General features: G+C 34.4%; 3 protein-coding genes across 3 annotated transcripts; 2 read left to right on the top strand and 1 right to left on the bottom strand.

The window, feature by feature from the left end:
* Positions 1–245: 245 nt before the first annotated feature.
* Positions 246–13,590, top strand: LOC111420547 (RNA polymerase II subunit RpII215). The gene is made up of 7 exons (XM_023053570.2): positions 246–368; positions 605–874; positions 3,788–4,392; positions 4,449–4,670; positions 4,723–4,854; positions 4,906–5,452; positions 9,602–13,590. The coding sequence occupies exons 1-7, from the start codon at positions 291–293 to the stop codon at positions 13,451–13,453; spliced, it is 5,706 nt and encodes a 1,901-aa protein (XP_022909338.1). The 5' UTR covers positions 246–290; the 3' UTR covers positions 13,454–13,590.
* A 2,972-nt stretch (positions 13,591–16,562) lies between these two features.
* On the top strand, positions 16,563–17,443 carry LOC111420341 (proteasome subunit beta type-2-like). The gene is made up of 3 exons (XM_023053319.2): positions 16,563–16,736; positions 16,797–16,990; positions 17,048–17,443. Exons 1-3 carry the CDS (start codon positions 16,646–16,648, stop codon positions 17,372–17,374), a joined length of 612 nt encoding a protein of 203 aa, XP_022909087.1. The 5' UTR covers positions 16,563–16,645; the 3' UTR covers positions 17,375–17,443.
* A 41-nt stretch (positions 17,444–17,484) lies between these two features.
* LOC111420665 (uncharacterized) lies at positions 17,485–25,101 on the bottom strand. The gene is made up of 2 exons (XM_023053713.2): positions 24,126–25,101; positions 17,485–18,048 (listed from the first exon to the last, which is right to left on the bottom strand). The coding sequence occupies exons 1-2, from the start codon at positions 24,936–24,938 to the stop codon at positions 17,608–17,610; spliced, it is 1,254 nt and encodes a 417-aa protein (XP_022909481.2). The 5' UTR covers positions 24,939–25,101; the 3' UTR covers positions 17,485–17,607.
* Between the last annotated feature and the right edge of the window lie 7 nt (positions 25,102–25,108).

Consider the following 25,108-nt stretch of genomic DNA (forward strand, 5'->3'; position numbering starts at 1 on the left):
TAAATTATATTAAAGCGCCATCTATATTTGATTTAATAAATATAATTTATTTACTTTCTCAAACATAAGATAGATATTGATAATTCTAATTATCGTGTAATTATTATATTTATAACTTTTTATACATTCACAATTATTGAATTTAATAATTATTAACGAATTTGTTTAAAACGTAGTAAAAGTTAGGTTGGTATTGCGCATGCGCGAGTTTAGTCGAGGCGATGAAACGAACTCATGCGTAGTTGAAGGATGGCAGGTAAATCGACAGTGTTATCGTTGTGTGTTTCAACATGGCCACCAACGATAGCAAAGCTCCGCTTAGAAATGTTAAAAAGGTGCAATTTGGGATACTTAGCCCGGATGAAATAGTAAGTTCCGTTCGTTTTTTATTTCTCCACATTATTTCGATAAAATCAGTTACTGAAATATCGAAATTAACCTATATTTCTTATTTATGTTTTTGTGTAGACATTTGTCCCTCAACAAAAATTTTGCGAGCTTGTTGCACTTGCATCATCATTAAAAAAATGTTAATTTTTTTAACTTTTATGTTTAAAATGTACCGATTTATGATAGAAAGATGATTATTTTTTACAATTTTTAGCGACGCATGTCAGTTACGGAAGGGGGCATACGCTTTCCCGAAACAATGGAAGCTGGACGCCCAAAACTTGGTGGCCTTATGGATCCGAGACAAGGGGTGATCGATAGAAGTTCTCGATGCCAAACTTGTGCAGGAAATATGACTGAATGTCCGGGACACTTTGGCCACATTGATCTTTCAAAACCTGTCTTTCATGTTGGGTTTATTACAAAAACCATCAAAATATTAAGATGCGTTTGCTTTTATTGCAGCAAATTATTAGTCAGCCCAGTAAGTTTTTAATTAAAAAAAAATCGTACATATATTTTTATTTATAAGTTGTTATTTTGAAATTCCAATTTTTATAAATTGAGGTTATGTTTTATTTATTGCTAAAGAGGTATTGTGATACAATAAAGAAAGTCTATATAGACCCAGAAAATGATAATATCTCAGTTCCTAAAATGTAATTCAATGAAATTTCTAAAGGAAGGATATTAGAAGTCTGTATTATTTTATATAAAAATGTATAACTTATTTATTTCTCCCAAGTGGGTACAGAAACAGGTCAACCCTGTATCACAAACAACCAGTTGTACACAAGTTAAATTACAGTTCACAGTAATAATGATGAATTAACCCTTTAAGGTTGGGATATATTTATGCTTAGTAGACTTTATTGTTGAGTAAATTAATTTAAATGACTAAATCTTTAATTATAACATACTCCAACAATAATATGAAGAAACACTAAAATGATAATAGTAATAATATACAATAACATACATATGTTATTTAAAAATGTAAATAGAGTTTATAACATGAACCATGGGCGGTAAATGATCTAAATAATGTTGCTCCATAACGGAAGACGCTGATGTGCGATCTAAATTTCCTACACCATTTCTTCTGGGTGTTGTTGTAGTCAGAGTGTCATGGTGCTCTAAGATTTTGTATATCAATTTTCTGTGAAATTAACGTAGAGGCACATATCCCCCCGTTTTTACCTTATATAAATTGTAGCAGTTCAAAACACACAAATCTATCTAATGGCAAAATAATTTTTTATGCTACTTGATGATTTTTGTACGCATTGAATTGTGGTTATCTGCATATCCGCTTTATTTATCAAGCGCATATTCTATGAGTAATCCATTACACCTCTTCACACCCTCTTCATCTGTAGTACATTGTTGTTGACATCTGTTTGTCTTTATCACAAGAAGCTCCATAATTTTCCCATCAAAAAAATTTACAAAATAAGCATAGGGATTACAACTGTCTTCTACCACAAAATTTTCTATAATCCCACAATTTGTACTATCAAAGTCGTAAACTGTGGGTTGAAAGTTATTATGACTTTGGGTTCATTTCCAAGTATTACTGATGTTTTCATTGTCACCATCAGTTCCATCATCGTCACTATTACTACAATTACTCGCGCTAAAATTAGGTTCATTATCACTAAACAGTTCTACTTCATCATTGTTGTGTAATATTCAAGCAAATTACTCTCAACTGAGCTACCAGCAAAAAACCATGTTGTCTGTAATTGATTTTAGACTTAAGGGTTAAGAATAGATGTGGTGAAACCATCTTCTCAAACACTTCTATAAATACTGGCAAAGAAGATATGGGGTGGTAATCAGATATAACACCACAATCCGCAGATTTAAAAATGGGAACAAAAAAAACCTGCTTCCACTATGAAAGAAAGATACACATTACTAATGAAGCGTTAAATGAAATAATTAAAGGAAGGGACAGAAGAGTGTGAACATTCCTTGATTAAAATTGATGGATACCATCAGTACTAATACTGTCAGTAACCCTGATGGCCTCCTCAACCTCAATCATGTCAAACTGCATCGGACACAAAGGAAGGGCATCTGTTTCCACACAATCCACATTCTGTTGGATTGGAGAAGGATCAACAAAAACTGAAGAAAAGAAATCAGCTAACAATGAGCATACTCCGACACCGTCACCGACATCAGTTCCATTTTATGTCATCTGCACTCTTCTTAGACTTAGTAAAAGCCCAAAACACCTTTAGGTCAGATTGGATATTGCTTTCAGCTCTTATACTATACTTCATGTAAAAAAAACTGTCTACAAGTGAACCTAAATCTTTATGGCAATACTATTAGATTACTATGGCATAACTATAATGATATCATTGGTACTCTTTGTTCATCATCAAACCAAGCCAATGGAGAAAAAATTGCCACAAATTGTGCAAATTAATGCATTTTTGAATTTACCTGTAATAGACAGAAGTTCTGATCCAATTGTTTGGTGGAAAATAAACATAGCTCGAAAGTATTTGTTACGCCCTTTAAGCAAGTTTTTATGTAGGTTACTCAAATATTCCAAACATTCAAAAAGTAAAGCACTATTTTCTTCCCAGACACAAAAAACATCATTCATATCTGACCCAGCTGTGGATATTTTCTTTAAAAGGGTTATTATTATTAATAATAGCTAGTAGACTTGATAGGGAAAATCCCATACGAAGTCCTTTAATTTTATAAAATTAATTCTTAAAGGTGCAAAAGTTATTATATGTTTGACTATGGTATAGTGATAAATTGTATCATATTTCTTAAAAAAAAAAGAAGGAAATAGTTGATTGGTTATATTTAAACTGATGTCTATGGCACATTAGAGTACAGATTAGTAACATCAAATGAAACCAATATTTTATTGTTGTAATTGATGTGTTTAGTTCTTTCTATGAATTGAAGAGAATTTTGAACTGAGTATGTAGGTTTGAAATTGATTACTTCAAATATATTAAGCATAAAATTAGCTACTTTATGTGTAGGCAATTTTAAAAAGGATGTTATTGGACGTATTCTTTCTTTATGTAGTTTGGATGATAGTTTGATTGTTAATGATATAGTATGTATAAGAGTAACCTACTGTATGTAGACTTTTTTGAGTTAGAGATATAATAATTATATGGTTAATAATGATTATGTTTTGACTTCTCCATGGATAATAATAACTTATATAGTTTTTATGTGAAATATTGAAATAATATAGATCTTTTGTTAAAATATTTCATTTAATTACATTTCGGATTATCATTTTCTGCTGTGTATTTAGACTTTATTGTATTTAGACAACCAGTAGTGTCGCCTGTTAAATTGTACCTTAACTGAAATTTATCAATATTTTTTTCTTTTTACTTACAATTAGAATAATCCAAAAATAAAAGAAGTTGTAATGAAAACAAAGGGTCAACCTCGTAAACGTTTGGCTTTCGTTTACGAATTATGTAAAGGTAAAAATATCTGCGAAGGCGGTGATGAAATGGATGTTGGAAAAGAAGGTGAAGACCCAAATAGTCAAAAAAAACAAGGTCACGGTGGGTGCGGCCGTTACCAACCAAATTTGCGGCGATCCGGTTTGGATTTAACAGCCGAATGGAAACACGTTAATGAAGATTCGCAAGAGAAAAAAATATCTGTATCCGCAGAACGAGTTTGGGAAATTTTAAAACATATCACGGATGAGGAATGTTTTATTTTGGGCATGGATCCGAAATTTGCACGCCCCGATTGGATGATTGTCACAGTTTTACCAGTTCCACCATTACCTGTAAGACCAGCTGTTGTTATGTATGGTTCAGCAAAAAATCAAGATGATTTAACACATAAATTAGCCGATATTATTAAATCAAATAATGAGTTGCAAAGAAATGAGAGTTCCGGGGCGGCTGCTCATGTGATATCAGAAAACATCAAAATGTTGCAGTTTCATGTCGCAACGTTAGTTGATAATGATATGCCCGGAATGCCACGGTAATCAATTTCTGATTTAAAAAAAACCGATTTAATTTAAATTTCATGTATTATAGTGCCATGCAAAAATCTGGGAAACCATTAAAAGCGGTTAAAGCTCGATTAAAAGGCAAAGAAGGTAGGATTCGAGGTAATCTCATGGGAAAACGTGTTGATTTCTCAGCACGTACTGTAATCACACCAGATCCCAATTTGAGAATTGATCAAGTTGGAGTTCCAAGAAGTATTGCTCAAAATCTAACGTTCCCGGAAATTGTTACTCCATTTAATTTTGATAAGTAAGGAATTAATAAGAAAATAAGATTTATTTTTAATTTTTATTAATTTAAGAATGATGGAATTAGTACAACGTGGTAATTCTCAATATCCCGGTGCTAAATATATTGTTCGTGATAATGGTGAGAGAATCGATCTTAGATTTCATCCAAAACCGTCAGATTTACATCTTCAATGCGGTTACAAGTAAGTTTCAAAAATTAATTATTATAAATTTTTAATTAATTTCCCTAACAGAGTTGAGAGACACATTCGCGATGGCGATTTAGTAATTTTCAATCGTCAGCCAACCCTTCACAAGATGAGTATGATGGGTCATCGAGTTAAAGTTCTTCCATGGTCAACATTTCGCATGAATTTAAGTTGTACGTCGCCGTATAACGCCGATTTTGATGGCGACGAAATGAATTTGCACGTTCCGCAAAGTATGGAAACGAGGGCTGAAGTCGAAAACTTACATATCACTCCCCGTCAGATTATAACCCCGCAAGCGAATAAACCCGTCATGGGCATTGTACAGGACACTTTAACGGCAGTTCGAAAAATGACCAAAAGAGATGTGTTTATTGAAAAGGAGCAAATGATGAATTTATTGATGTTTTTGCCAATTTGGGATGGAAAAATGCCTCGACCCGCTATTTTAAAACCTAAACCTTTATGGACGGGGAAACAATTGTTTTCATTGATTATTCCTGGAAATGTAAATATGATTAGAACGCATTCAACACATCCTGATGAAGAGGATGATGGTCCTTATAAATGGATTTCACCAGGAGATACAAAAGTATGTAAATCTTTATCTATATAAGTCTTTATGACTTTACAGCCCAAATCGGGTTTTGTCCTCCCTCAATTTTCCCTGTCTCTGGCCTCTCTCTTCAAGATTTTGCCCCTTATCATATTTTTTTTTGTCCTAGTTGACTGCATCCTCCCATCCCATCCTTGGTCACACTTCTTGCATCCTCCTCCTTTATCTGGGCAATGATGCCTGAGCTACTTAACACGTTCGCTGCAGCGTGGGGCGACATCCATGCCTCATAAATTTATGTCTTTGTGCGGCGTGGTGCAACTCGTGTGCCACATGTTGAACTTACCTTTCATGCATCACTAGATGAGTGGAAGTGCCATTCTGTCCCTATATTATATAACGGACCTAAATTCGACGTGACAAGACAAGCATTTTCATATATTTGGCCTCAGAGAAAAATCTGTTCATTTCGATTTAATAAGTAAAAAACTAGTTTAATCTTTTTTCTTAATAAAAAACGAATGTCAATAATACATAGTGCATTTATTTATGATATATAAATAAAACATTTATTTATTTTTGAGCTGCATAGTGGTTTTGAATGAAGCAAGTAACGCAATATTTTTTTTACAAATCATACAACTCCAATGCGATCTTGCAGTTTTTGTTCTGGGCTTCTTTTCTGCCAAATTCTTCCTGCATATTTTTGTAGCACATGGAGCATTGTATATGTTTACTTGTATATTCCATCTGGTGATTATCTGTGGAGTCTTCACAGTCACACTCCTCATTTGCTTCAATAGTTTTTCCATGTTTGAGAAGTAATTCTATAAGTTTCTCCCTGAAATCAGTGATTGTCATTTTATCTTTCTATGGTAAGGTTATTGGGTGTAGCGATCAGTACAAGAAAAAACGAGAACTACATTTTTCTTTGCTATATTTCGAAACTAATTGTTTCTTCTACAGGCAAAAACTGAACAAACGTACCAAATTAACACGCAAAACAAAAAGGAGAAAGATAAGGAGATGAATACATTTAGTGTTTTTCAAATACGTCTACAGCACTGCGGAAAAGAAACATCATATTTCGACCAACATTTTTCAGTTCGTGTTCTGGAAGCATTCCTTTGTAATGGCACATTTGTTATATGTCTACCACTTTGAAATGTGTTAGTCTGGTCTAAGCTTTTTAGACACGCATAAAATTTTTGCAACATACTTGTAATGGACCATAGCTCATTTTCCAACGCTCTTAAATGAAGCCAAAGCGTAATCACCTTCCTGCAGGTCTGTAACTCCATACATATTAATTGTTTCTTGATTTTTTGTCTTAATATCGTCTAAGTTGCTCCCGCTTTCATTCCACTCTTCTAAACAGTTTTCCTTAGTCTTCTTCGTCTTCTTTGCCTTTTGCGCTTCCTCTACTTTATTTTTCTGAATTAACCTTTTTTTCTTTCTCTCCATCTTCAGCTCTTCTTGAATTTTCTTCTCATATGTACTCATATGAACGATTGTATTTAAATACATTGCGCTTATAAATCACGCGTCAGATTTTTGTTATGTGAACAGGGCCTTAATGAATGGAGAGTACTGGAACCGTTTCTGTTTATTTTTCTCAGCCATGGCAACAGAGTCTTGTAAATAAAACAAAGTTGTTCAAAATCCATTAAAGCATCAAATTTAACAGAATAGCCATAACTGCGTTTACGCTAATTCACTTATGGCCACATCATGGCTATAGCTGGCAAACTTCACAAAATTCGCTCTACTTATGGCCACGTAATCAAAAACACGCTTAACCTCAATTTATGGTTATAATATTATTAAATACTTTGAAACTAACATATTTGTGATCATTAGAGCTCGGATTTTTATGCAGTCAAATTATAGGAAATATGCAAGCTTTTTATTCAAAATATGCAAAAATATGTGGATATATGCAAACATATACCTTTTTCATAGTTGTTATCAATCTATTTCTATCACATTTTTATATATGTTTTGCACTTTTCACATGTTGTTCTATTTATTTTCTTCCTCTGACACGTTATCTTAAAAAAAAATAATTCAAAAAGTTAGCCATAGATACTCTAACTGATGAAAATTTAATTCTGAGATTATAAAACAGATTCGTATTTTTTATTGTCGATTGTCTAGAAACATATGTAAAAACATGTATCCAAGAAGATGGGACATCAAATTTAATATTGTTAAATTATATAGTTTTAATTTAACATCTTTCCATTTTTTTAACTCCTAGTGTAAAAGTCTATGAGAAAAACGATTTCGGAACAAACCATTGGCAACTCCTCTGAAAACTCTAATTTTTAACTTAAATCGTTGGCTAAAACGTAACGACATAATTTTTAAAAAAATACTTACAACTTTGGCACAAGTTTTACAAAATAATTCCTCATTATTTAAATTTAGTTCGGGATAACTTTTTATCCACTGGGACACAAGACACATTAGGCATTGTTGTTATGGATTAGTAGATTAATGTTCACACACACTGAACACAGCCACAGTAACTATGGTTGGGGATTTCCTTAAACTTAAACTCAACTGCGCTAGGGATTCCCCGCATGTTTCGTGAATCGTTGAAAACCAGAAGAAACCAACCAGCAATCAAAAAATATCCTGTACTGTGCTTTAAACTAAAAGGTATGTTCGCATATTTAAAAATCACGCAGTCACTATATTTTATTTTATTAAGCAACAAGAAACAAATCTAGTAAAATGACAAAATATGCGAAAATATGCAGTAAAAGGCTAATTTATGCAACAATCAAAAAAATTGTAAAAATATGCAAAATATGCAATTTTTTTATTGTATCATCTGCCTTATTTTTATGTAATTCGCACAGAAACCAATTTTGAAAAAAATATTCCAGAAAATAAAGAAGATGCATTTTGCATAAAATCCGAGCCCTAGTGATCATATACTTCATAGGCTAAAATAATAAAAGATTAAACAACACATCAGCTAAAACATGGAAACCTTTTTCAAATTGTTTCAATATCGGAATCGCTATCTAACACCGTCTGTGTTGAATTAGGGTCTGACAGAGTTCTGTAATGCACTTACTTTTCAAGTACTGTCTATTAGAATCTTAATGCGCAACGACTTTATCTGAAATGGCCATAAACGGTGCTCATACCCTAATCTATGTTAGGGGGCAGACGCTCTAATTCTATCAAAAGTAACACACCGAAAAGATACTTCAATTTCTTTATTATTTGCTGGTTGCCATGCATGAATTGTTGGTCCCTGCGGATGTAACTGTTGTGTATATCGATTTGTCTCGATTATGATATAGTTCAAAATTTCTTCACTGATAAACAATTTGAAGAAGTCGTATGGGGATTTGTCGAAATATTGCTCTAATATATCTTGGCGACTCCTTGTACGATATTCTTTGAAATCAAATTTTGTCAAACTTGCTTTTATCATCAATTTGAATCCATTCTGAAATTTCATTCTTTTCATCAATGTTTCTGGCCTTGTTTTCGTGGTTATCCAAATAGCGTAATATTTCTTCATTAATGGTTCTATCCGCAGCCTCTGCTTCCCTATAGTCGTGAACTAGCCCTGTGAAGAACTATGAGCAGAAATACCTTGTTGCTATTTTTGTTGATGGTTTGTTAGGCTTTTTTTTGCTTAGATGCTGTATTTATAATATGTGATTTTGTTGCAACCACTTTTCTTGTGATTTGAGATTTCCTTTTCTTCATCACTTGAGGAACTGGGGGAATAATTATCGGATGTTGCATCATTTTGTAACTGGTCTTCATCCGACATGAATTTATCCCAAAGCGCTTGCAATTTCTTTTGCTCGTCTTCGTAACTCATGTTTACCCAGCATTCACAAAACGTAGAAGTAAAGATAACCTCTTTTCAAGGATTTGTTACTAATGCTCAAATACAAACAGTGACTGGACTATGTTTCACCCTGAAGCGCATGGCACAGACAGCATTCCATACAGAATAAGTGAGCTTATAGGAACAATATAAGTTCCCTCTAGTGACAACTGAATCTATAACCAGTGACAACAAAAATCGGCGGCATATAAGGTCGGTTGATGGTCCACTATTGACGGCAGCGAACGTGTTAATCTACCCATTCCTCATCACCATTGTAGTTATATCTGATCATTATCTATAATTTTTTTTTTAATTTATAGGTAATGGTAGAACATGGTGAATTAATAATGGGAATTTTATGTAAAAAAACATTGGGAACATCAGCCGGTTCTCTTCTTCATATTTGTATGTTAGAATTAGGACATGAAGTTTGCGGTAGATTCTACGGTAACATTCAAACTGTAATTAATAATTGGCTTTTATATGAAGGTCACAGTATCGGTATTGGAGATACAATCGCCGATCCTCAAACTTACTTAGAAATTCAGAAAGCGATCAAAAAAGCCAAAGAAGATGTAATAGAGGTTATTCAAAAAGCCCACAACATGGAACTCGAACCGACTCCCGGTAACACTTTAAGGCAAACCTTCGAAAATCAAGTAAACAGAATCCTAAACGACGCTCGTGACAAAACTGGCGGTTCGGCTAAAAAATCTTTAACGGAATATAATAATTTAAAAGCTATGGTAGTTTCCGGGTCGAAAGGTTCGAATATTAATATTTCGCAGGTTATTGCTTGCGTGGGGCAACAAAACGTTGAAGGTAAACGAATTCCTTTCGGATTTCGTAAAAGGACGCTTCCTCATTTTATTAAAGACGATTACGGTCCTGAATCAAGAGGCTTCGTTGAAAACTCATATTTAGCCGGGTTAACTCCATCAGAATTTTATTTCCACGCTATGGGTGGTCGTGAAGGTTTAATTGATACAGCTGTAAAAACAGCCGAAACAGGTTACATCCAACGTCGATTGATAAAAGCCATGGAATCCGTTATGGTAAACTACGACGGGACCGTACGTAACTCCGTCGGGCAATTAATTCAGTTAAGATACGGCGAAGACGGGCTTTGTGGCGAAATGGTCGAATTCCAAACGCTCCCAACAATTAAATTAAGCAATAAATCGTTTGAAAGAAAGTTTCGATTTGATCCAAGCAATGAACGTTATTTGCGCAGAGTATTTAATGAGGATGTTATAAGAGAATTGATGGGTTCAGGTGAAGTCATATCAGAATTAGAAAGGGAATGGGATCAATTGCAAAAAGATAGGGAAGCTTTAAGACAAATCTTTCCAAACGGAGAATCAAAAGTCGTACTCCCATGTAATTTGCAACGAATGATTTGGAACGTACAAAAAATCTTTCATATTAATAAAAGAGCCCCAACAGATTTATCCCCGTTACGGGTCATACACGGAGTTCGCGACCTCCTAACAAAATGTATCATCGTCGCTGGTGATGATCGCCTTTCAAAACAAGCAAACGAAAACGCCACTTTATTATTCCAATGTTTAGTTCGATCCACTTTATGCACTAAATGTGTTTCAGAAGAATTTCGATTAAACATAGCCGCTTTTGAATGGTTAATTGGTGAAATTGAAACTCGTTTTCAACAAGCTCAAGCAAACCCCGGTGAGATGGTTGGCGCTTTAGCAGCTCAATCCCTCGGAGAACCCGCCACTCAAATGACATTAAACACTTTCCACTTTGCTGGTGTATCATCAAAGAACGTAACGTTGGGTGTCCCGAGATTAAAAGAAATTATTAATATCTCGAAAAAACCTAAAGCCCCATCTCTAACCGTTTTCTTAACCGGTGCCGCCGCTCGCGATGCCGAAAAAGCCAAAAATGTTTTATGCAGATTAGAACACACAACTTTAAGGAAAGTAACCGCGAATACAGCTATTTATTACGACCCCGATCCCCAAAATACTGTGATTCCGGAAGATCAAGAATTCGTTAATGTTTATTATGAAATGCCTGATTTTGACCCAACTAGAATTTCGCCGTGGTTACTTCGTATTGAATTGGACCGAAAAAGAATGACCGATAAAAAATTAACGATGGAACAAATAGCTGAAAAAATCAACGCAGGTTTTGGAGATGATTTAAATTGCATTTTTAACGATGATAACGCAGAAAAATTAGTTTTACGTATTCGAATAATGAACAGTGACGATGGAAAATTCGGCGAAGGAGGTGACGAAGATATCGACAAAATGGACGACGACATGTTCTTAAGATGTATCGAAGCGAATATGTTGAGTGATATGACATTGCAAGGAATCGAAGCCATTTCAAAAGTATACATGCATTTACCACAAACTGACGCTAAAAAACGTATTGTGATCACAGAAGCTGGCGAATTTAAAGCAATTGGAGAATGGTTATTAGAAACTGATGGAACGAGTATGATGAAAGTTTTATCTGAACGAGATGTAGATCCAGTACGAACATTCTCCAACGATATTTGCGAAATATTCGCTGTACTTGGTATCGAAGCCGTACGTAAATCGGTCGAAAAAGAAATGAACGCCGTTTTACAATTTTACGGTTTGTACGTAAACTACCGCCATCTTGCGTTACTTTGTGACGTAATGACCGCTAAAGGTCATTTGATGGCGATTACGCGTCACGGAATTAATAGACAAGATACTGGTGCTTTGATGAGATGTTCTTTTGAAGAAACCGTTGATGTATTAATGGATGCAGCTTCGCACGCAGAAGTCGATCCAATGAGAGGTGTGTCTGAGAATATTATAATGGGACAATTGCCGAGAATGGGAACGGGATGTTTCGATTTGTTATTGGATGCGGATAAATGTAAAATGGGAATTGCTATTCCTCAAGCTCACGCTGGTGATTTGATGTCATCGGGAATGTTCTTTGGATCTGCTGCTACACCGAGTATGAGTCCTAGTGGTGGGATGACTCCGTGGAATCAAGCGCAAACTCCGTTTGCTGGAGGAAGTGTTTGGTCGCCACAAAATTTGCTTGGAAGTGGTATGACACCAGGTGGTCCTGCATTTTCGCCATCGGCTGCATCGGACGCATCGGGAATGTCGCCGGCTTATGGTGCTGGGTGGTCTCCAACACCTCAATCTCCAGCAATGTCACCTTACGTGCCATCTCCATGCGCGCAATCTCCTTCTTATAGCCCTTCAAGTCCGGCATTCCAACCGGCTTCGCCATCTTTGACTCCGGTTTCTTCTGGATACTCGCCGAGTTCTCCTGGTTATTCGCCAACCAGTCCTAATTATAGTCCAACTTCCCCAAATTATTCTCCAACCTCACCTAGTTATTCACCGACTTCGCCGAGTTACTCTCCGACTTCGCCGAGTTATTCTCCGACCTCTCCGAGTTATTCGCCGACATCTCCGAGTTATTCTCCTACTTCACCGAGTTATTCTCCCACAAGTCCGGGTTATTCCCCAACTTCACCTAATTACTCGCGTACATCTCCAAGTTATTCACCAACTTCGCCGAGTTATTCCCCGACTTCTCCGAATTATTCTCCAACGTCACCGGGATATTCCCCAACATCTCCAAGTTATTCTCCAACTTCTCCAAGTTACTCCCCTACTTCTAGAACTTATTCACCATCGTCGCCTAATTATTCACCAACTTCTCCAAATTATTCACCATCTTCTCCACGTTACACTCCAGATTCTCCAAATTACTCGCCTAGTAGTCCAAGTTATTCACCTGCTTCTCGTTCATATTCTCCAGCTTCGCCTAAATATTCACCAACGTCTCCGAGTTATTCGCCGACTTCTCCGTCGTTCGCTGGAGGAAGTCCGCAATACTCGCCTACTTCACCTGGTTATTCCCCTTCTTCACCAAATTACTCACCATCATCTCCGCAACATACTCCAGCGGCAAGTTCAAGGTATTCACCGTCTTCGCCTAATTACTCCCCGACTTCACCTAATTATTCTCCTACTTCCCCACAATATTCACCGCACAGTACAAAATATTCACCTACTTCACCGACGTATACCCCAACTTCGCCTAGTTATTCTCCTGCGAGTCCTGCTTATTCACCACAGCCGCCTAGATATTCGCCGTCGTCTCCGGGTTATTCACCTACAAGTCCTAATCCGGATCAAGATTAAAAGAAATAATGAAGAAATTGATGTTGAATTAATTAAAGGAGAGTGAAGAAATTTTTTATATAAGTAGTGTTATTGTTAAGGGTAAAATTAAAATGTATTTTTTAGTTTTTTTCTTAAATATAAAATGTTTTGAAAAATTGTGTTGTTTAATTGGACCGCGTTATGCATCACTTAACTAAGCGACAAATGAATAATGTTCAGAAAAACGAGATTTTCGTTTTCATCTCAGCAGGAGGAGGGTTACAGTAACCTTTATAACCAAAGATGGCCCTACACATGGTGGTGGTGCGCATTGAGCAAGAACTCGATTCGAAGGAGTCTATATTGGGAGATTTCCTTGACATAGAGGGACCGTTTGACAATACCACCTTTAGAAAACAAGAGATATTAGGGGGTAAGTGTGTGCCCCAATCTCAGCTTGACAATAAGCGTAGAGAAATGATGTGACACAAAAGGCGTTGTTTTATACCAAATAATTTTTTATATTGTCGGTTGACATCATGGTTCTATTTGATCTTATCCATTATTATTCTCATTCATGGTTTAATTCATTTTTGATTTGTTGATATAACTCTTCTCCATGGATCATTATTTTCAGAGTTTCTTCGTGGTGACCCCTATTCGCCAATTCATCCGGCTTCTCGCTGCCCTTAATTCCAATATGCATCAAAACCTAGATCAGAGTTACATCCATGTCTAGTAGGTATTTGTATATAATAATTTTATGGACTCTGTTATGTAGGGATGTAATTTAGTTCTATAATTATAGTTTCAGTAATGATCACCGCCTTGGGGATCGATCTCTCTTTTACTAATAGTATATGGTTAGTGATGTACCTAAGTATTGAATATGCTTGGGCTGAAAATATAGATAGATGATAATACTCCTCTATCCCTAGGATAGGAGCATATATCCCGATGAGACACTTCTTTTCGGAACATGCACCTGTGATACATCTGTATATATGTTGAAAATCTAGTCATTTCTCTCTGAAGTAAAATTCCTGGTTCCCTTAAACCACTCTACAATAGACCAGATACACAGGATTACAAATAGTATTGAAAAGTCTTTAGAGGGAAAGGAAGTCTGTTCTGCAATATTGCTTGATGTAGCCCAAGCTTTTGATAAAGTCTGGCACGAAGTGTTATGGATCTTGCCACAACCGCACTCTTAATTAATAAAATCATATCTTACAGGAAGATGTTTTAGAATAAAGCAGAAGGAGGCCTATTCTAACTTAAGAAATATCCAGGCTGGAGTGCCACAAAGTAGTGTGCTCGGCACAGTACTCTACTTGTTATACACTAGTGGTATTTCTGATCTTAAACGTGACACAGCTATCATGGCAATAAGAAAAAATCATGGAGAGGTGGCAGAAAAGTTGCAATCCTCTATGGACAAAATAAATATTTGGACCAGAACATGGCGTATCAAGTTGAATGAAAGCCAGTCTGTACATGTAGACTTCACCATTAAATTAAAACAGCATATACACATGCTAACTCGGCGAAATACCTGGGCATGACCTTAGACGCAAGGCTACGCTGGAAAGCCCATGTGAAGAAGTGTTTAATATAGAAAAATGTACTGATTGCTCCAAAGAACTCCCAGTTACCCACAATAAACTGCTCCTTTATAAGTAAGTACTAAAGCCAGTATGGTTATACAGCCTACAATATTCAAATCATTCAACGACTACAAAATGTACTGAGAGACATGGTCGATGCACGTAGTAAATAAGAACCTATATTGGTTCAAACACCAAATTTCCTTAGATACGAAGAAAGAAGAACTGGACCGCGCTATGCATCACTTGACTAAGCGACAAATGAACAATGTTGAGAAAAACGGGATTTTCGTTTTCATCTCTCTAAAAATATGACTTCTCAGAATAGACAGGCTCAAACTATTGAAAATTCTTTGTGTGCCTATCTAGTTTTATCACCGAACACTGATGACAGCCATCACAAGCACAGAATCCGCTTGGTCAGTCGTTTTACGATACAGGGTGTTTCTGTAAGTCGTCGCATAAATTTAATCACAAATACTAGAGTCAAAATGATGTTTCGTGTAAAAACTTTTTGAATTTAAGTCTAACTAGTTTCGGCCCTTGGCCATCTTCAGAGACTCTACAAATAGATTAACATCTCTCATCTTATCCATTTTACAAACAAGTTTCTTAATATTTCTTTTTGTTTTGTTAAAAAAGTTCACATATCAAAGTCGAAATCAGATTATTAAAGTTAGTTAAGATTATTAAAAGAAATATTAAGAAACTTGGGAAAAATTCAAGAATCATCATGTGGCTTAAAAATCGACGATTTTCTTTAATCAATGTGAAATCACCCAAAAAACACATTAAATATAAAAAGAAAGTGCGGAAAAGTGACTAACACCAGGTTAACTTCAGTTATGAAACTTCTATTATATGATAACTAACTTCAGGTTTAAAATGTCAACGTCAATTTTGACATATTTGTAATCGACGTGAAAAATCCTTTAAAATTAGTTCAAACATGATACGTTTAATTGCAATATTACTCGAGATATAAGCAATTTCCGGTTTGAAATGTCGAATGTCATTTTGAGATATTCTTAATTTTTATAAAATGTCTTAATATTTATCACAAAAACAAAAATATAATAATAAAAAAAAAAAAAAAATGGTTGGTATTAATATTTAAAATTGAATTGCTATCTTCACGACTAAACCCGACTGTTTCTAGTTCTCGTTCTAGTTTTTGTTCAATGAAAATATACAACATAGTAATATCTTATGCTAAATAGGGCTACTTACCACTCCCACTAGAACTAACACTAGACCGAAAACTAGAAACATTCGGATTTAGCCCCACGTCTCTCAAGACGGCTAAACCTGAATGATTCTTGTTCTAGGTCTTATGGTAGTTCTAGTTTTAGCTTTATCCTTTAAAACAAATAGTATTTTAGGTCTTTCGGTATTCTAGACAGCATGAAAATCTCTAAAAACGATAAAATGTCGCTTAGTTAAGTGATGTATAACGCGGTCCAATTATTTTGAGTTTTAACATTTCCTCTATTCAAACATAGATGGCGACAAAATTTACCGATTAAAACAAACTTCACACCAAACATCCTAACCTTAAAAACTTAACGTTTGCAAAGTCATTACTTGTCATTATTATTACAAATCAAAAACCGAAGAAGTCGAAATGGAGTGTATAATTGGAATTAAATTTAAAGACTTCGTGATGATCGCGACCGATATGACCACCGCTCACAGCATTATGGTTATGAAGTCCGGTAATTATATTTATTAATTTTGTATCATTTCTATCTTTTTAAAACATTGTTCTTTTATAGACGAAAATAAGCTTTTTCCGTTATCAAAAAAGCTTGTTATGGCAATTGTTGGTGAAAAAGGTGATACAACTCAATTTGCTGAATATATCGCGAAAAATATTCAATTATACAAAATGAGGAATGGTTATGAATTAAGTCCTAGCGCCGCAGCAAACTTTACTCGAAGAAATTTAGCTGAAGCTTTAAGGAGTAGAGTAAGTTGATTTATTTAACATCTTTGTTTAAAAAGTTGTTTTAATATTTTCTTATAGAGTGCATATCAAGTTAATTTGATGTTGGCTGGTTTCGATGATCAAACAGGACCACAACTTTATTATATGGATTATTTAGCATCACTTGCTTCTGTTAGGTATGCAGCTCATGGGTATGGAGGATTCTTTTCATTAGCGATTATGGATCGTTATCATTTGGACTCATTAACAAAGGAACAAGCTTATGATTTAATGAAAAAGTGTGTTATAGAAATTCAACAAAGGCTTATTGTTAATTTGCCAAACTTTAAAGTTCAAATTATTGATACTGATGGTATTCATGATTGTCCAGATATAACTGCTAAAAACATAGCTTTGGGAAAATAATTTTATTTTTTGTATAATCTGTATTTTTTTTTTCTCTTTCAGTGTAATTAAAAATGTGTTTTTCATGGATTAATAGCCTTTTTTGTTAGGTAAAATAATTAATCTTAAAATTTAATACATTTCTGATAAAATATTCAGAATTAATTTTATTATTTATTGCAAATTTCCTTTTTTTAACAATTATCTATTTATAAATTGATTACCTAATATTAGACAATTAAATAATAACAAAATTATATAAATCCTCTATCACAAAAATGCACAATAATATCTCGAACCCGTTTTTTATAATCAGTATTTTTTGGTTCATACGATAAAGCATCCAATATACTCTCCTTTTCGCTCGTTTTTGCGAAATCAGGAACCTCATCAGATTCGCTGGTCATCATTTTAATCATGAACATAGCAACGTTTATTCCATTACTACAATATTTCTTCCAATGAGCGTTGAATACCGATTTTGGATAAGTTTTTTCAGGATCACTTCCAAGTTTTTTGATAAAATCCGATAATGTTTCATAATACATGTTTATGTAATGTTCTAGATTATCTTGATCTTCTTTTGAACTTGATGTGTAAAAGAAATGGGTGAAATCATGTATGGGTGTGTTGTAGTTGATTATTTGGAAATCCAAAAAGCAAATATCTAAGGGTTTTGAATTATTTGTTGAATCCTAAAAGAAAAAGAAAATATTTAATAGATTAGAAATAAGAAAATTGTCATAAAATCCAGAATTATTACTATGTATCTGGAATTTGGAAGAAAAGTAAGGCCGATACAGATGTGTGCTCCAACAGAGAATGCAGATGTGAGAGATAAAGACAAGTTTTAAGAATTTGTAAATGGCAATGGAAAGCTTGAACCGGATGGAAGGTGGATGAGGGATATGGAGCGTTGATTTTTGTAATAAAAACCAGCTTTTAATAGGCAATTTACCTTCTACAATCATAAAACAATACACAAAATAACCTTTGAAGCCAAAGGAAGAGCACAAAAATCAATAATAGATTAGTAGGTGAAATTAAAGTCATTAGAGGATCAATGTTAAACAAAGATTACTAATAGCAGACGACTTAAGATTGAGGAGTTGGAGAAGACCAAAAAACAGGAAGAGTACCAATGGAAGTTAATGGATATTAACCTAATTCCTAATTACAATGGAATAGACAAGACTGGAACACACACATGAAATGGCAAAAAGAAAAAGAAACCATAATTAAAATGGCGGAGGAGGTATGCGGAACGAAACCCGTTAATTATAATCAGAAATGAAAAAATTGGTGGAAAGACATATTAAAAGAAAAGGTACAGGAGAAGAAACGAGCATGGATTAGATACAAGCAATGCAGAACGCAACAAATTAAAGAGGAATATCAGCGAAAACGAAATGAGGCAAAGGAAATTATAAAGCAAGAAGCAAATTCAGATTCCTGGGAAAGGTTTGGCAAAAAGATGGAAGAATCAATTCTGGAATACGATTAAGGAATTGAAAGAAAGCCAAAGAAAACAGATAAGGAACATCAAAGATCAAAAGGTCAAAAACATCAAATAACGAAATATTAAGGGTGTGGAAAGAACATCAAAGCGCAAAATTTAAGGAAGAGGAAAGGATATAAACCCTACATGGAAATGAAGATGATGAGGTTGAAGATAAGGAAGGAATGGTGGAAAAGGAAATAGGGATGGAAGAAGTAGAAGAGGCTCTAAAGACAATGAGAAATGGAAAGGCGGCGGGAAGGGATAATATAGCTCTATATTAGCTAATATAGCAGAGCAATGTCGGTAGCTCTAAAAAATACACAAAAATATTAGAAAAACGCCTAAGAAAGAAAGCAGAAGATAAATTGGAGGAGGAACAAGCGGCGTTTCGACCCACCAGGCAGACACAAGACCATATATACAATTAGAACATTAATAGATAAAACATTTGTAGACCTAACAGCAGCCTTTGATACAGTACCAAAAGAAGAAATATGGTCTGATGCGGAAGATACGGGACATGGTGTATAGTAAGGTAAAAGGTGCGTCAGGCTAAGTGGAGAAGTATCCAAAAACTTTAATATGGAGAAGGGTATAAAACTGGAGAACAACCTCATCCTACTACTGTTTGTGGTTTTTATGGATCAAATAATTAAAAAGTGTAAAACAAGAACAAGACCTTCTACTATAGGTTATTACAAATTAACACCAATGAAGACCTTTAACCTAGTGTATGCAGATGATATAATGCTGATAGCAAGTATAATACAGAACTACACAGAAAAATTGCCACCTGGAAAATCTGTTTGGAAGAAAGTGGAATGCAGATAAATATAGGGAAAATCAAGATTAAGCATATAATTAAAGGGGAAAAGGAAAAAAAATATATATATAATAATAAGTGGGGGGAGATTGGTAATTGTGTAATTTATAATTTTTTTGATACATTCATTCTTTATCATAATATCAGCTACAAAACAAACAAAAAGAAAAGCTATTTCTGTGGAAGTCTCAATGTTGGAGGAACCCATTGACGGCAATGACATCAAGCAGATGGCATTAAAGATTTGCAACTAGATGAAAGAAGAGGAACCACAATCATGCGAGAAAAAAAAGAAAATTTTAATTTTCTGCACGTATGGGATGGTTTTCTACAACGACACGCGCTACGTAATATAAAAATAAATGGTGAAATTGCATCTGCAGATTATCTGGCAGCTAAAGAATTTCCAGCATAACTCTAAAATAATTTAAAAAGCTGGTTACACTCCAGATCAGGAATGGAATATGGACGAATTTTTTCTGGAAGCGTATACCAAATAGAACATACGTAGCTAAATCCCAGAAAACTGCCAGTGTGTTTAAGGCAGCCAAAAACCGCGTAACCTTTTTATTTTGGTCTAATGCGTCTGGAGATCGAATGTTAAAACAATAGCTTGTTAATCAAGCTCTAAAACCACGATCTATAAAAGGTGTAAATTTAGACACCTTATCAGTTTACTTTTCAGCTGATAAAAAAGCCTGGGTGACTAAAGAAATTTTTAACGAATGGTTTGTCAAACATTAAATTTTATCATACATAGAGCACCCGAATGAACGACGATTTAGAACAAACACCGCTGGTAACTGAAATAGAAAACAAACAGCTAAGCTGGTATGGACACCTAGTCAGAATGCCAGAGGAGAGAATTTCCAGAAGAATAATGGAAATGGGAGTAGTTGGAAACCTGTTGCAAATGTTTTGCAGTCAAAGGGTTTAGATCTCCTTCAATGTACGAACCACATTAAGAAAATTGTTGATGTAGTGAAAATTCATCGCCAAACTACGGATGGCATTATGAAAGATCTCTTTGCTTCTGCCAATAGGATTGCGGAAGAAATACAAATAGAACTCTTCATCCATCCAGAATAGTAAAGCACCAATAGCATCGTTCAAACACTCCTGCAGATTCACCTGCTGAGTATTGGAAACGTATGATACTTATTCCGTACCTGGACTATTTATTTACAACGTCAGCGTTGGAGAACAGATTTTCTGTAGAAAACGTACCGGTCTTTTCTATATTATCCCTACATAAATGCTAAATACATATGCTAAATTTGAAATTAATTCGCCCCTCTCCCCCCCTAGACCACTACGTCAGAACTTGGTGGTTTCGAGGTGGAAGGTGACGATGACGGAAATGTGGATGAAGAAGATCTCGGTGGCGTCATTATAGAATCTGATTTAGGCCCACATAACTTCAATATTAGTCATCCTCAAATATCAGTTCTGGTAACAAAAGTTCGAAAGGTAGTAAACATTTTTTAAAATTCACCAACTAAGAACAATGTTTTTTTTTACAAATGTATGTTAAAGAACTATTTGGCAAGGAAATTTGTCTAAAATTAGATTGCCGGACAAGATGGAATAGTATGTTATTTATGTTAGAAAAGTTTTATGAAATAAGATTTTGTATTCACAAAGCGCTAATTGATAAAGGCTGGGCTATACATTTTTCTGACGAAGAATTTGATTTACTATCTGCAACTATTGACACCCTAACTCCCATAAAGCTAGGAGTAGAGTCATTATGCCGTAAGGATGCAAATCTTTTAACAGCTGATGCATCCATAAAATTTATTATAAACTCTCCATCGCAAATAAGGCATTCAATATCTGCAGAATTGCTAGTAGCGTTCAAATCTCGCATTTTACAGCGACGAACACATTTGTCGCAGGTACTTCAGTACCTACAAAGAGGATTACAGGAAGACGGTGAAATATTTCGTCGAATATCTAAGGCTACCATCGCGAAAATAATTATAAGACTAATTCAACGGCTTTTGCGAGTAAAATCGCATGAAGAAACATATAACCAAGAAGAGCCTTGTTCATCTACTAATAATGAAACTATCGTCTTAATAAGTACCTCTATGTCTAAGCATGACCAGTTAAAGCGAAAACTGCAGGCGGCAATAGAGGAAATACTTATATCTCAGCCTACGATTAAAAAAATACAAGGTTAAAAACTGGATTTATTGACCATTACACCGACAAGTGTGGAGTCTGAAAGAGCAGTTTCTGCGACAGGTCGGTACCTTATGTTTTTTAAGAGCACATTTTAACAAAAAAAAATTTTATGGAATACAACAAACCTTTTTTTTTTTTAATTTTCGTATCTTTAAAATTTACTATTTGTTTGTAACCCTTAATACCGGTTTTAATATATTTTTTTAATAATAATAATAATATTCCTTTATTACCCAACAGGCATAGCCCAAAAAAGGATAACAATATATATTACATAATGTAATAATACAATAATATGTATCTGTATGTGAGAAAAAAAAACAAAAATTACAAAAAATTCAAGAAATTAACAATTGACCGAATTATAAAGAAAATAAAAATAAAAACTAAATAAGTGAATTTACATGCAGGTGATCACTGATTGTCTGGAATCCTGTTGCCCACTTTACAGAGAGTGTATGTTGGCGCCCGTCTCATAATGTTTGTCCTAGCATAAGGAATGACGAATACGCAGCTATATCTTGAGTTACTCCTTGGAACAACAAACCCTAGTCGCTCAAGAATGAAAGGGCAATCGATGTTATATTCGATAAGCCTTTGTAGAAACCTTTCATAAAACGCGTTTCTTCTGTCCATCAAGGAAATCATATTGTGTCGTGCAAGCAAATCATTTTGTGGTATACCTCGCTCAGGGTAAATTCCATCAGATTTGTAAGAAAGAAATTTTAAGAATCTACGATGGACTCGATCAAGGCTTAAGAACTCACATGCATATAAGGGACTCCAAATCAGGCAAGCGTATTCTAACTTACTCAGAACGTAAGCACAATACAAGGTCTTTAATAAGCTGACACTTGTGAAATATTTAGACATACGCATCACAAAACCTAGGGACCTAAAGGCCTCCGAACACACATTATTGATATGTTTTTTAAAATTAAGACTTGCATCAAACAGGACCCCCAAATCCCTGTACTCCTCAACACGACTTAAAGTGCTGCCAGCAATATTGTAAGGATATATGCATGGTGACGAGCATCGGCTATAAGTAAGTACACAACATTTATCTATATTAAGATTAAGTTTGTAGGTCTTACACCATTGCACTATTGTGTTTAAGTTGTGCTGCAGCTTATCTGCATCTGCCATCGATGAGACTTCGGCATAGATCTTGATATCATCAGCATATCCCAACATCCGACAATCAATTTTTAGAAGTAAGTCATTTATGAAAAGAACAAATAATAGAGGGCCCAAATTTGATCCCTGTGGAACCCCTGAGGTATATATGTTTAGTAACATATTAGTATATGTTTAATAAATTTTGAATACCGAATACCGGTATTGAGATTTTGGTCCGATATTGCAAGCCCTACACACAGGGCTTCATCTGAAAAAATAGCCTGCTGTAAACCAATCTTTCAAAGATTTTTCCCATTATTGATAAAATAGATATAGGACGGTAATTAGTTACAAGACTACTAATATGGTAAGGAACAGACGTAGTTGTAGAAGATGGATAGAGGATCCCAACAACACCCCAACGTTGTGATGGCATCTAGAAGAAATGATAAAGAAGAAGAAATTGTCAAATAACTTTTCGCAATAAATCCATTTTTTTGAATGGTTGATGTAGAAGTAGGTAAATTCTGAAATCGCTTTGTTTCCAATTCATTTCTTAAATCTGCCATTTATGACAGCATCTAAAGAGTTCTTTTTTGTTACAAAGCTTTACGTGCAGAAAAATAGCAATGTAGCAAGTCTCAAAAAAAATTATTTAAAAATAACTCATAACAAAAAAGAAAGCAGATTTCCTAATTTGATGAGTTTACCCAAAAAGAGACAACCTTATCTTGATTAAAACACATCAAGGCAAATCTTATTTTCCGTTATAATTCAACACATATTCTAAGTATAGAATAAATACATTTTAATAATAGTTAACAAGATCCTATTAAGTTTCAAGGACGTTTATCTCGAATTATCAACGAACACACTTGTAAATAATTTTACACAATAATAAGTGACATTTATCACAAAATATTCTGCAAATTTAGTATGATACAAAGTTCATGGGATAAAAACCGAATAGTTTTCAACATCCTCATTTTACAATTAATTGTAACAACAGCAATTTTAAGTAATTGTTTCTGTTGCCTTGAATGTAACTGCGTTCAACACCCATTCAATTGAGCACTTATTTTAAAATCATTTTTTGTCATTTAACAACTTAATTAGATAAAAATTAATTAATTTACCTCGTATTTATACATCATGTTATTACACCAACCATCCCCGTGTATTACAACTCCATATTCGTCCATATTTTTGCTATAAAATAAACCGCTAGTATCTTTCATCGATTGTAAATAGTTAACAAATTTCTCAAGATACTTTTTATCTTTAATTGGATCAAAATAACTGGTAACGCCTTCTGCCATTTTTTGAAAAGACTCTTTACTCACAGAGTTTCTGTCATATAATTCAAACACATCGTGCATTCTAGTTTTGTATTCGAGGAATTTCTCTTTATGCTGATCTTTAAACGCGATACTCAACGCGTGGAATTTAGCGTAACCTTTTAAGGTGATTTCAAGATGATTTCGGTTCATGGGTATCATTCTATTCCAAAGTTGAAATCCTTTTACTTTTAAATTTTCCAAAACCAAACCTTCCCTTTCGTTCATCATCGTCGAAGCGTAACACTTTGGGGCAAATATAAACGGTTTTTCAATACTTTTAGATTTTTGGAATTCATGGAACGACGTTAAAATTTCGTGATAAAACATAATTTCGTTCTCAAATAATTCTTTTGTGAACGCTTGTTCGCGAAAATTCTTATTTTCCGGGGAAAGTTTTACAATGACACTAACTTTTTTATTTTTTTCATTTCTTTCATCTTCATTTGTGCTTGTAATCGTTGCATTGTAAATCACGCTCATATAACCGTCGCCTTTTTTATTTGTAGATGATACGTCGAATTTAGGATTCGTTATATTGAGTTGTTTTGATGCCTCATTTAATAAATCGAATATTTTTGAATTATCTTTTGCGGAACTACAATTCGACATTTCAATGTTTACTTTAAACGAGAACTGTTTGAAATTGAGAAGGACAAAACTGAATGAGATTTGCCAAACGATAGCGGTCGCTAATAATAATGTGTTTTGCAAGGTTGCAACAGAATTTTTGGTGGGGGGTATTTAAATGCAATTTTACAGCATCATAGTTAAAAAATGTA

This window comes from Onthophagus taurus, chromosome 7 (assembly GCF_036711975.1).
Source record: "Onthophagus taurus isolate NC chromosome 7, IU_Otau_3.0, whole genome shotgun sequence".
Classification (NCBI taxonomy): Eukaryota; Metazoa; Arthropoda; class Insecta; order Coleoptera; family Scarabaeidae; genus Onthophagus; species Onthophagus taurus.

Bases quoted from the DNA above. Each gene is read 5' to 3' on its own strand.
- LOC111420341 (XM_023053319.2), top strand. From the start codon at position 16,646: ATGGAGTGTATAATTGGAATTAAATTTAAAGACTTCGTGATGATCGCG. The intron at 16,737-16,796 runs GTAATTATATTT...GTTCTTTTATAG, and splicing joins CATTATGGTTATGAAGTCCG to ACGAAAATAAGCTTTTTCCG. The intron at 16,991-17,047 runs GTAAGTTGATTT...ATTTTCTTATAG, and splicing joins CTGAAGCTTTAAGGAGTAGA to AGTGCATATCAAGTTAATTT.
- LOC111420547 (XM_023053570.2), top strand. From the start codon at position 291: ATGGCCACCAACGATAGCAAAGCTCCGCTTAGAAATGTTAAAAAGGTG. The intron at 369-604 runs GTAAGTTCCGTT...TACAATTTTTAG, and splicing joins TACTTAGCCCGGATGAAATA to CGACGCATGTCAGTTACGGA. The intron at 4,393-4,448 runs GTAATCAATTTC...CATGTATTATAG, and splicing joins GATATGCCCGGAATGCCACG to TGCCATGCAAAAATCTGGGA.
- LOC111420665 (XM_023053713.2), bottom strand. From the start codon at position 24,938: ATGTCGAATTGTAGTTCCGCAAAAGATAATTCAAAAATATTCGATTTA. The intron at 18,049-24,125 runs GTAAATTAATTA...TTTTTCTTTTAG, and splicing joins ACATGATGTATAAATACGAG to GATTCAACAAATAATTCAAA.